At 42.3% G+C, this 13,402-nt stretch overlaps 1 protein-coding gene across 5 annotated transcripts in view; it reads right to left on the reverse strand.

The window, feature by feature from the left end:
* LOC101989151 (zinc finger protein 26) overlaps positions 1-13,402 on the reverse strand; it is a 76,553-nt gene that overhangs the window by 57,690 nt on the left and 5,461 nt on the right. The window contains exons 2-3 of one of the 5 annotated variants that reach the window (XM_026779326.1): positions 1,657-1,780; positions 454-536 (exon numbers count right to left, since the gene is read on the reverse strand). The exons of the other annotated variants lie outside the window; for them this stretch is intronic. Coding sequence (XP_026635127.1) covers positions 454-536; positions 1,657-1,681 — 108 coding nt within the window. The 5' untranslated portion in view covers positions 1,682-1,780. The remainder of the gene's footprint in view (positions 1-453; positions 537-1,656; positions 1,781-13,402) is intronic. 5 annotated transcript variants of the gene reach the window in all.

Genomic DNA, 13,402 nt, shown 5'->3' on the forward strand with positions numbered 1-13,402 from the left:
GCAACTTGACACAAACTAGACACATCCGAGAACAGGGAGTGTTAACTGAGGAACTGCCTTCATCAGATTGGCCTGTGGGCATTTTCTTGATTTCTGATTGATGAAGAAAGGCCCTGTCCACAGGTGAGTGTGGGGTGTTTAAGAAAGGCAGCTGAGCAAGTCAGGATCATGAGACAGTAAACAGATTCCATCACTGGTCTCTGCTTCAGTTCCTGCCTCAAGTTCCGGCACTGACATCTCTCAGGGCTGGATTATGATCTGAGAATTGTAAACTGATGGTTTTTATCATGGCAATAGAAAGCAAACTATGACAGGGTCTCTACCCCGGGAAGCCAGAGCCTTAGGTGAGTGAAGCTCTATTTGCTGTAAACAGCTCTAGAGACAAGTTTGTTCAGAGGAAATTGTCTGTAGGTGGAATGTTTTGAATGTGTGTGCATGTGTGTATCTTTTTACCTGATAATTCGTCAGGCAGTCAATCAACATCCTTTGTGCTGATACCTTCTCTTCTTGAAGGCAGACTGAGTCCCCTGAAAGATCTCATGGAAAAGGAAGCAGGTATGAATACTGAGTGGTGCAGAGTCTTATCCAAAGGCACAGGAGTCATTCCACCCTAGTACAAAAGCCTCACATCATCAATATAACTATAGACTGACGTCTCCTCCCTCTCTCCTGGTCTCTATCTTTCTTGTTCTGTGCTTCTCAATATTGTTCTCTCTCTCCTTCCTCTCTCCCTCATTTGTTCCCCACCTCTCACACACACACATTTGAGAGCCCGTTCCCATCCCTACATGCTAAAGAATGCTAGCGCAGTCCTGTGTCATCTACAACCTGAAAGAAGGATGCAAGGAATGCTTCTTACTAGGGCAACTCTATTAATAGCATCTTCATCTCATAAGGAAGGAAGCTTTATGCCCTGAAGACGCCACTTTATCAGGGTTGGAGCTGTAGCTCAGTCAGTGCAGTACTCGCCTGGAGAGCATGAAGCCCCAGGCTCCATCTTAGAATAAATGGGTATAAATGGTGCACACCTGTCATCCCAGCTCAAGAGGTGGAAGCAAAAGGATCAAGAATTCATCATCAGTTACCTAGCAAATTCAAGGCCACCATGGGCTACATGGGGCTCCATCTCAAAAAAAGAAAAATGTTGGGGGATAGGGAGATGGTTCAGTGGCTAAGGACTCAGGTTCAATTCCCAGCACCCACATGGCAGCTCACAACTGTCCAGTCCCAGGAGATCTGACACCCTCTTCTGGCCTCAATAGGCACCACACACACACACACACACACACACACACACACACACAATGCATAAACAAACACTCATACATATAAAAATAAACAAAATCTAAGCCAGGCGGTGGTGGCACACGCCTTTAACCCCAGCACTCGGGAGGCAGAGGCAGGCTGATCTCTGTGAGTTCGAGGCCAGCCTGGTCTACAAGAGCTAGTGCCAGGACAGGAACCAAAAACTACGGAGAAACCCTGTCTCGAAAAATCAAAAAAAAAAAAAAAATAAACAAAATCTAAAACAAAAATGTACTTTATCATTACTATAAAACATATAATGAAGACTGCACCTTTACCCCAGAGGTGCTACAAATATTCCTGTGGGCCAGCAAGTGGGTTTCAACCTGTTTTCAATTCCTAAGGCCTTACCGTGGGAAAAGTCAGTGGCTGCCATCCTGTAACGCAGAAGTGGGTCTGGATATTCCTTTCACTGGAGCTGCCGTCACTGTAGTGCAGCTGGTGAGTTTCAGAGGACAGTGGCACTCTCCATTGCCTGTTGTACACAACTATCAGTGTTTCTGCAGTATCAATCACTAATTAACATCAGTTACTTAGACAATACCTATCAATTATACATTAACTATATGCAGGAAGTACACAGGAAGATCATTACACACAGTGCTCTCTGAAACATGAATTCTAGTGATACTAGCTGCAATTTACTGAGGAATGCTATGTAGCAACTGTGCAAGGAGTGTGTGTGTCCATGTGTTCAATTAATCATTATAATCACCCTTCACAGTAAATACAACTGCCCTTAAAAGATCTATATTCAAAGCCTGTAATGCCAGTGCTGTACACTGGATATTTGTTGCTCTCATTGGTTTGATAAAGGACTCTCACTGATTTAACAAAGGACTAAATGGCCAATCGCTAGTCAGGCATAGGTTAGCAGGACTTGTGGACAAAGAGAGAGAAGGGGGATGAAGAAGGGCAGAGTCACCAGCGAGATGCAGAGGAAGCAGGAGATGAACATGCTCTGCTAAAAATAAAGGTACTACCACGTGATAGAGCGTAGATAAAGCTAGTTAGTAACAAGGCTAAGCTATCAGCTGAGCATTTACAATTAATAACAAGTCTCTGTGTGGTTGAGAGCTGGCTGGTGGAACAGAAAGCCCTGCAAACATGCCAGCCCTTGAGAGGCTGCACCAGGGAAATGGCTGTGAGTTCAAAGCTAGCAGGGATATAAACTTTGCCTCAAAAAAAAAACAACAAAAAAAAAAAACCCAAAACAAAACAGGGAGTTGGCAAATCGGCTAAGCCAGTAAGGCACTTGTGTCCAGACAATGAGCTTCACAGCTTGAGTTTTATCTCCACGACCCATGTAAAGGTGGAAGGCACCCTTCTCCCTACATCACACACTATACACACAAAGAAAATAATTAGAAAATTTAAAACAGAACAAAACAGGAAAGGATCTATATTCAGAGAGCATTAGCAATTGCTCATTTATCATCTGGTTCAGAAACGATGATGCAGGACTTAAAGGCAGGTAAAGGTTTCTTTCATTACTATGCAAACTTGCCCTCATCTTCAACAAGTGGGAAAACTATATGTACAACAAGCAGATGGTTATTTTCTTATCTGTGTGTACACCTTCTGTAAATGTGCACACGCAGAGGCCAGAGGTTTCTATGCCTCACCCCATCTTTCTCCACCCATTCATTTAAGGTGGATGTTTCCCTGAGCCAGGGGCTCACGTTTTCTCAGCTGTGCTGAAAGCCAGAAAGCTCCAGTGGTCCTGTCTCCATCCTCCTTAGGACTGGAGTTACAGATGTTAATTGGACACATAGTTTTATATACGAGTGCTCAGATCTACAGCAAATGTACTTGAAAATTGAGCCATCTTTATGGTCCCAAAATAATCCTTTTGTTTTCAGGTAGATTTTTTTTGGTGGTGGTCTTTGATCCTGTTTGACAGGTGTGGAGGATGGAACTCAAGATTCATACAGGATAGACAAGAGTTCTACAACTGAGCTATATCTCAATCTTAAATGTAAAGGTATTTGGGCAAGGGGAATCTCAAATCATAATTTAAGCAGTAAGCAACCTCAGCAAGGTCTTGGTAGGAAACTCAAGCCTTCTCCTCCTAGCACAGGGATGGCTAGAGCAAAATTAGATCTATTCAACACCTTTTTTTACGGGTCTTTTCAAAGAACCATCTTTTCAGTTTTTGTTTAAGGGTTCCTGTTTGCCTGTCTGAAACAAAATTAATAATAATAATAATAATAGTAATAATAATAATAATGTAGAAATAGTGTTTCATCGTGTTTAATTTTTTCACCAGTTTGCTTTAATTTCATTCTCACACTTTTCTTCCTTTTTCTTCCTCTTCCTCCTTTTCCTCCTTTTTTTTCCCCCCTGAGACAGTTTTCTGTATAGCCCTGGGTAACTTGGAACTTGTTCTATGGACCAGGCTGGCCTTGAACTCAGGGATCACCTGTCTCTGCCTCCCAAGTTGTTTTTAAAAAATAAAACATAACAAAAAAAAAGCAAAAAATAAAACAAGGTCTCATGTCCTAGGCTGACCTCAAACTCACAATGTAGCCAAGGTTGGTCTTGCACTTCTAATCCCCTTGCCGCCATTTCTCAAGTGCTAGAATTAGCACAGATGTGTGCCACCATGCCCAGTGGATGTGGCAATGCTGATCAAACCCAGAGTTTTGTGCATGCTAGGCAAGCACTATACCAAATGATTTATATCCCCAGCCCTCCTTTTAGTTCATCATTAAGCATTATGTATCTTAAAAATAATTCTGTGGACTGGAGAGATGGCTCAGCTGTTAAATCCTAGGTTCGCAACCAAAAATATAAAAAGCATTTTTGTTAAAATTTAATGGCAATCATGAATGAATCAAACCCTGAAGAGCAGTCCAAATTATATAGTTACACAGTTCATTATCAATAAATCAAATTATACACTCACAGAAACCTTACACAGGCCCTATCCATAGATCAGACTAAAATATTGACTCTAAGATATAATTAAAAGTCAAACACATCTTTGTGGGAAGAAGGGAAGCATATATCGTGTGCACAAAGCCTAGGGGACATGGGACGTCCAGTTCTACCTCTTTCCACCACATTCCACCGAGACAGCATCTCTCACTGGACCCCCAGATGACCGGTAGCCAGTGAGCCCCGGCAATCCTTTGCCTGTCACACCACTGGGCCTACAGGTACCCAGATGACTATGCCATGGATATTGGGAGTTGAACTGTTTCTCACGCTGTACACGGTGTTCTCACTCACTGAGCCAACTCTTCAGTTCAAGTGTACACATCTTAAATATGCACTGGGGTTTTAATAAAGGCTTATGTCCTAACACATTCCTAAACAAGATAAAAGCATCTCCACAGAAAGACCACAGTCCTCCCTTTCCAGTTCCTTCTTGAATGTGTGATTTCTGGCTTCAGTCTGCCAAGTACTTGGGTTACAGGTCTGTACCACAATGCCTGGCTCCCAATCAAGCATTTGTTTTCTTTTGTCTACCAGATATAATAATACGTAGTGAAAATGGGACAAGCTGTTCATCTTTTCCAAATGTTGACTGTGGAGGCAAAAAAGCCAGAAATTCCTTTCTCTTGCTCCAGTGCCCTGTGATGCCCTGTTATCTAACAAAAGCGTAACTCTTAGCTTAACCGTGGCATCTCACCCCAAATGGCCAATGTTTTCTTCCCTTTTTATTAAAAATGGGTTTTCTTGCACCAATCTTAGAATGGACAAATGGTGTTTATAAAGCTTACTATCTAGCAGGATGCTGAAGTGTCACCTTTTATCTCAATGACCCCCAAACAAATGGCCCAGGATATAAGTTAGGTTAATGTCTCTTAGCTTCTACAGAAGGTACCCATTCTCTCTGAGGCAGCAAGTGCCTGAGAATTTCTATGCCGTGTTTGTCAACAATGCATAGTAGTAGTGTGTGTTTGTGTGTGCATGTGCATGTGTGTGTATGTATGTATAGGTCAGAGGCCAACTTTCTGGGGTTGTTCTCACCTTCCACCATCATGTCATAGGACCACATTCAGGTTATCACCCCACGGAGTCATCTCTCTGGCCCCAGAACATACACTCTTCATTAAAACTTTGTGTCAATTTTCACCTGGTAAATACTTCTACTCCCATGCCTAGAGCTCCCTGCTCTCATCATATTTGAACTATCTTCTATTTAAGAAAACACCCGGGGGCTGGAGAGATGGTTCTCATAGAGGACACACTGTCTGTAACTCCAGTTCCAGGGGATCTGGTACCCTCATGTAGACATACAAGCAGCAAAACACCAATGCACATAAAAATGAATGAATCTTTAAAAAAAAACACCTGGGAAAATACATTAATATTATCTTCTGGAATTAAGAACTTGCCTTGAAAAATGTGCTATGTACATTTTGTATGATTATGGGCTAGGTATACATTTTAAACCTTAGTATTTCATGAAAAGCAAAACCTCATAGCACCTCTAAAAATGCTTATAAGCTGGGGATGGTTGTGTACACCTTTAATTTCAGTACTCATGGCGGCTGGAGGATGGCTCAATGGTTAAGAGCACTGACTGCTCTTCCAGAGGACCCAGGTTCAATTCCCAGCACCCACATGGCAGCTCACAACTGTCTAAAAATCCAGTTCCAGGTGATCTGACACCTTCACACCAATGCACATAAAATAAAGATAAAAAAATCATAACTTCAGTACTCATGAGGCAGAGGCAGAGGCAGGTAGAGCTGTGTGAGTTACAGGCCAGGCTGGTCTGCATAATAAGTTCCATGCCAGCCTGAGCTACACAGTGGTTAGAGACCCTGTCTCCAAAACAATTTTTATATATACCAAAAAGGTGACTGTACCATCAGCAAAACAAAAAGCTCCAGTGTTTTGTACCTCCAAGCCTATGTCTAAGATCCTAACATGAACTTCAGATTTAAATCGAGGGCAAGAGACATGCACAGCCAAGCAGTTCTGCTAAGTGTGCAGTTCCCCTCATCACGATAGCTCAGGCTCCCATCCCTGCTGCAATATGATCTGACCTCTTTCCAGGATACAACCCTCTCCCTGGCCCCACCCTATCCACCCACACTGGCTCCTAGCCTGTTCCTTCTCCCAACATAAAAATCTTTCAGAAATACCAACTGAAGTGAGTATATGCTTTTGAAAGTCTATTTTTAAAAAAAGGGGGTAGTCACCAGTTTCTCTTTAGAATACCTTTATTCCCACCAGGGCAATTAGAGATCCTTCTGAAATTGTACAACTAAGTACTAACTAGATTTAATTAAATGATTTTCATAACACAATATAAATTTAAGTTTCCAGGACATATATTAAGAATGGGAGGGTGAGAACGATACCTTGTTTGTGCACTCAACCACAGCACAGCTTGACTTGGCTGCTGCACACACCAGTGTCCAATGTGAGTTTTGCTTTGCTGTTTTTTTTTTTTTTGGTTCTTCAAGACAGGGTTTCTCTGTGCAGTCCTGGTTGTCCTAGAACTTGCTCTGTAGACCAGGCTGGCCTCGAATTCAGAGATCGCCTGCCTCTGCTCCTGAGTGCTGGGATTAAAGGCGTGCGCCACCACCTAGCTATGAATTCTTTTTTAATAAGTTTTGTTTTCCCAAATGTATTTTGAGGGTTGTTTGCATGTATGTATGTGCACTATGTGTATGGCTGGTACCCAAGTTAGAAAAATCCAAGTATTGGATTCCCCTTGAACTGGAGTTACAGATGGTTACAAACCACAACATGGGTGCTGGGAACCAAACAGTGGTCCTCTGCAAGAGCAGTAAGTGCTCTTAACTGCTGAGCCATCTCTCTAGCACCCCCACAACATGAACTGTTAGTGGTTTTTGGTCTAAGAGTGCAATAATAGTATTATTTATTATTGTGTGTTGTGGCGATTGGTTATGACTGAACATGTGGAGGTAGAGGGCAACATTCAGAAACAGGCTCTCTCACTCTGAGCTCCAGAGATTGAACTCGGCCTGTCGAGACTTGGGAGCAGGCACCTTCAGTTGCTGAGCCATCTCAATGGTCCTTTATATATTACATTATTACTATTGTGTGTGTGTACACTCTCACGCACACATGCCTGTGTGCAGGTACATGTGCCATGGTATACAGAAGGTAAGCAAACAAATTTGGGAAGCTGGTTCTCTTCCAACTGTGGGTTCGAGGGATTAAATTTAGATCAAGTTCACACAGCAATTTTTACCCATAAGTTTTACCCACTGAGCCATCTCACTACCTTTTTAAAGTTATTACTACTACTGTTTGTATGTGTACGTATGGGGTCCATGGCACCCATGTAGAGATCAGAGAACAGTTTTGGGGAGTTGGTTCTCTCCTTCCACCATGTGGGTCCCAAGGATTGAGCTCAGGAGGTCAGGTTTGGCACCAAGCACCTTTACCATTGAGCCACCTCACTGGTCTTTTTTTGATCATCCCAAGTGCCAGGATTATAGATGCACCTTTATTCCTGGTAACTCAATTTGTTGTGGTGTGTGTGTATGAGCATGTGTGTATGTGCTCACGCACCATCACACATGTGCACAAAATAGCAAACACACCACATGTGTCCAAGTGCCTGTGGAGGCCAAAAAGGTGTATCTTGAAACTAGAATTACTGATGGTTGGGTTGGAGAGATGGCTCAGTGGTTAAGAGCACTGACTGCTCTTCCAAAGGTCCTGAGTTCAATTCCCAGCAACCACATGGTGGTGGCTCACAACCATCTGTAATGAGATTTTGTGCCCTCTTCTGACCTGCAGGAAAGACAGAACACTGTATACATAATAAATAAATCTTTAAAAAAAAGAGTTACTGACACCTGACGTGGATCCTCTGGGAGAACAGCAAGTACTGCAAAGTCATCATTCCAGCACCACAGCTCGGTACTTTAAGCAGCAACTGGGAAGCCAACACTCATCGCCTGGGTTATGCAGATATAAAAGATAAGCAGAACCGACTAATTTAGCTCCCACAGGTTTATAAATCTAACTGGAGAGCCATGTATGACAAAGTACATCTAGATTCCTACTATTTGAGGGGGGTGGCAAGAGGCCTGGTTCAAGGTCATTCCTGGCTATACAGTAAGATTAAAGCCAACCTTGAAAAACGAACAACAACAACAAAAAAAAAGGCAAAACAAATTCCACATAACTAGAAAAAGTACCATTAGACATATGACAAGGTTTGGAACCCAGTCCATAACCAGACACTCCGTTTCGCCATCAACATCCAAAGAAACAAACCAGGCACCTCCATCTAAGTCCAACATGTTCTCAATATTGACAGCCCAGGATGGTCTTGAACCCTCTTCTCAGTTTCTGTACTGGTAGAATTATATACCTGTGGTGATTTGGTCAAGATTAAGTGTTGGATACATTAGCTACTAAAACATAATTTTGGAGCATCCTTGTTTGTGCCCAATAAGAAACATGCAGATGGCAGGATGCAGCTGGAATGGCACGCTCTCTCTCCTTCCACTGTGGCCATCAAAAATTCCATCTATGAATAATCATTCAATAAGCACTAGAGACTTTTAAATATTTACTATTGTGTGTGCATGTATAGGCACGCACATGGGGTCAGAGGACAACTTCCAGCAGCTGGTTCTCTCCTCCACTACTGTGGGTTCCAGGGATCAAATTCAGGTTCCAAGTCTTGGATGACAAGTGCTTTTGTGCACTGAGCCACCCACAGGCCCTGAACTAAACAACCTTACCAAAAGCAATGTTCAGGATGATGGGTTTATCTGGCTTACAATTAGAGACTATAGTCTGTCACCAAGGGAGAATCTAGGCATGAATTCAAGCAGCTATTCACTTCACACTGACGATCAAGAGCAGAGAAACAAATGAATCCTTGCTTGCTTGCTCTTCTGTCTTGTACAGTTCAGAGCTCCAAACTAGGGACTGGTAGCACCCTCAAAGGGCTGGAACTCCCTATAGGAATTAACAATCAAGACAATGCCCCTACACCAATCTGATTTACACAGACGCTCTTTCCAAGTGATTCCAGGTGGACAAGTTTACAATTAAAAGTTAACTGGCACATCACAAAGGTTAAATGAGGTAGGGATGGGATGGCAGAGTAGAAGAGGGAGTATGGAGAAAGACATTAAAAGTCTTTTAAAAAGCATTATATAGATGCCTACCTTCCTAACATATATACTTACATAAAGAGTTTAAATAGAATTACCCTGTAACCAGGCAACAATGTCCCTACTGGATATACCACAGTCTAACAAAAAACTCAGTGCCAAGAATGGATTACCTCTTCGGGTGGTGCTGCACAGACCTCCAAACATTACAGACTATTGCCATTGCTCTTGGTTACCCTTCAGAACTTGAGAATAAGACCCTATTGCTGAAGACACCACATACTTGAGTCACAGAACATGAAGAAAGTAAACTTCTCTTAACCTGGAAACTTCATCCCTACTGACTAGTTCTTATACTTCTGAGAGCTAGGTTTGCTACTGGGGAAAAGGGGGAATAGCCAATTTTTTTTAAATATGTAATTTATTTTTATATTATGTTCATTAGTGTTTTGCCTGTATTATGTCTGTGTGAGGGTATCATGTCAAAAGCCCTGGATCTGGAATTACAGATAGGTGTCATCTGCCATGTGGGTGCTGGGAATTGAACCCGGGTGATCTGAAAGAAGAGCTAGTGCTTTTAACCTCTGAGTCATCTCTCCAGTCCTGGAATGACCAATCTTATCCAGCTGTGAAATCTGCAAAGCTACAATAATGACCACCCTGGCACGATACACCCACTGATGCAGCCACTAGTGGCACAAATGTATGGGAGTAACCAAACACTTTCTGGTTGGATTTAAGGCCATCTGCACAAGATGGAACCCATACCCATTATCAGAGTCAAGAACCTGTGGTTATGCTGGGCGGTGGTGGCGCACTCCTTTAATCCCAGCACTCGGGAGGCAGAGGCAGGCGGATCTCTGTGAGTTCGAGACCAGCCTGGTCTACAAAAGCTAGTTCCAGGACACGCTCCAAAACCACAGAGAAACCCTGTCTCGAAAAACCAAAAAAAAAAAAAAAAAAAGAACCTGTGGTTAATAGGCCACAGACCCTAGGAGGAAACCTACCACTATCACTGTACTAAATAGACATAAATGAATAAACCCATGACTTATCACCATACCCACAGTTAGTGCATCTCTGAATTTTCATCAGAGACGCTTCTTGCAGTAGATGCAATCAACACAGAGATCTTCAACTGGTCATGTTGCAGAGAATAAGAAGCTGTGGAGTGCTTAGCCCTTGGTGAGACATCTATATGACACCCTTCCCCTCAAGGTTCAGGAATCGAGAGAGAGTAGAAAGGACCAGAGGCCACAATGACTATAATGAAAGTGTTTTCCAGACACACCAGGGCACTTGCACAAATGAACTCACAGTGGTTGTGTAACATGAGCAAGACCTCTGCAAGCTCAAGCCAGACAAAATCCCAGCACAGAGCGGAAAGGTGGCGTGACGTCTAACACCCAGCAGAGGATGAATGGCAGCTTACAGGAGGAATCAGCTGTGAGTATAAAAGTGTGACCTCTTGTAGGCTGTCCACAATTCAGTGGCTGGAGTATTCGGGCTACACAAATTGGACAAGATGAGAGATGAAGAGGAGGAAGAAGCAGAAACAGAAAAGCTGGGTGGGAAGGGAGATGGGAACCGACCTGGAGAAGCTGTGGAGGAATGAATAAGATCAATAGACACCATATTCATATTAGACTCTCAAAGGGAAAGAAATGAAAACAGCAGCATGGGCAATCGTATGACAGGCCAGATTTCATGTTGCCATTGAGGAATTCCCAAACATTATTTATTATAAGGTGTTAGCTGGAATCTATGGCTTGATTTTGACAAAAGATGTTGAATTGGGGGCTGGAGAGATGGCTCAGAGGTTAAGAGCATTGCCTGCTCTTCCAAAGGTCCTGAGTTCAATTCCCAGCAACCACATGGTGGTTCACAACCATCTGTAATGAGATCTGGTGCCCTCTTCTGGCCTGCAGGCATACACACAGAGAGAATATTGTATACGTAATAAATAAATAAATAAATAAATAAATAAATAAATAAATAAATAAATAAATAAATATTAAAAAGAGATGTTGAATTGGTGTAAATACTTGAGGCTTTTATTTATGATACATCCTGTAACACAGAACTAAATATATTAATTGCTTCCAAATTTACATGCCAGTATGTTATTCACAATCAATCAGCCTGAAAAAGATGATTATGAGACAATATTGAGAGAAACCATATTTACTTAACTTTTATTATAGTATATATGTATATATATATATAGTTGAAATTATTCAATTTCTTAGTTATTTCTGTTCACCTGTTATTGTACCGAATTTATAAATTAATCACAGAAAATAATACACACAGAGTTCTATACCCTTTACAGTTTGAGGTCGCTACAGACATTCTTAGAAAGTATCACTCATGGGACCTGGGGAAGATTCAGTGAGCAAAACACTTGCTGTGTAAGCATGAGGACACTGAGTGTGAACCCTGGCACCCATGTGAAACCCAATAGGTTGGCACACGTCTGCAACGCCAGTGCTGGGGGGTATAGGACAGAGACTTGTTAGCCAGATAGTCTAGCCGAAATGATGAGCTACAGTTTTAATGAGAAGCCCTATCTCAGGAAGGCAGAAGACACAAATGTTGACCTCTGAGTTCCATGTGTGCATTTAAACACATAAAAATACACATGTATATATTCACAAAATACACAAATAGTTAAATGATTTTAAAACACATTTATTAAAAAAGAAAGTCTCTCCTATAGATAAGGAACCATTATATTGTTCATTTTACTCAGTAACCCACAGATGATGGAGGGAGGCACCCATTGAGAAAAGAACTCACAAGACTACTATATACACTGGGTTTTGGTTTCATTATGGAAAACATGGGAAAATGAGCAAAGAGAAATATATGTGCTGCTTACTGGGGCCCCAGTTGAGACCAAAGATGCTATTATGAAGCGGGAAATGTACTCACAAGATGTAGTAATATGAGTAAAGTATAGATACAGACGTGGAATTCCAGCACTTAGGAGGTAGAAACAAAAAGTCCCTGAGTATAGGGTCATCCTCAGCTACACAGGGAGTTCAAGGCCAGCCCGAGTTCTGTCTCAAAACAAAACTGAGTATGATATTATAGTTAACAAAGGGGAGCATGCTTAACAATTGTTCCACAGTTTACCTGTGAGAACAGGATAGCTGGTTGACACAGCATTTAATGTGAAGGCCAGCAATGCACTCTACAGTTTGAACAGGGGTGCTAGTTCCTGCACTTGGCCTTATTAAGCAGCAGGATCATACTGAGCTGCACGACATCATAAAGCAGCAGTATTCTCCTTACAGCACACAAACTCTCATTGCTATGCACACATCAAACCCCAGCTGCTCCTTGTAAAGCCTTGGAGTCTGAGAGACCTCCACCTGGGTACTGGGAGCCATTGTTCCCACAGCTATAATTTACAAGAGCGCCCAGATTTGATTCAACACAAGCTGGAGCCTTAATATCCACAACCTGGACAGCTGGGTATGGAAATCAAAGACTCAGCATTCGTGATAACCTGTTCTCAGACAGCCTGGTAGGTATGTCATTTGTTGTCTTAATGTATGGCCCAAAGCTGAGAAAGGCAGCTTCTTCTATCAGAAGAGTAAGGCAACAAAAGGTTATTTGGGACAGATAATCCACAAGGCAGGAGAAATACTGACAAAACCTCTAAGTGAAGAAGTATCGAGGGCACTAACAGGATTAGCTGTTAGTTTCAATTTGTCAATAAAATTTTAAAAGAAAGGATGTATTCCCGCCAGAACTAACACAGCATGGCCAGCAAGGTGGATCAGTAGAAAAAGGTGCCCACCGTCAATCCTCACAGGCCCACAGGGTGAAGGAGAGAACCAACTCTCACAAGCCGCCCCCTGATCTCAACACCCCTCCAATAACTGTAATTAAAAATAAGAGGAAAGGAGGAGTGAGTAAAAGACACTGCCTGTACGTGTGTGTAACTGACAGTGTGCCGGGGCCAGTGTGTGTGTAACTAACAGTGTGCCAGGATCAGTGTGTGTAACTGACAGTGTGCC

This window comes from Microtus ochrogaster, chromosome 5 (assembly GCF_000317375.1).
Source record: "Microtus ochrogaster isolate Prairie Vole_2 chromosome 5, MicOch1.0, whole genome shotgun sequence".
Classification (NCBI taxonomy): Eukaryota; Metazoa; Chordata; class Mammalia; order Rodentia; family Cricetidae; genus Microtus; species Microtus ochrogaster.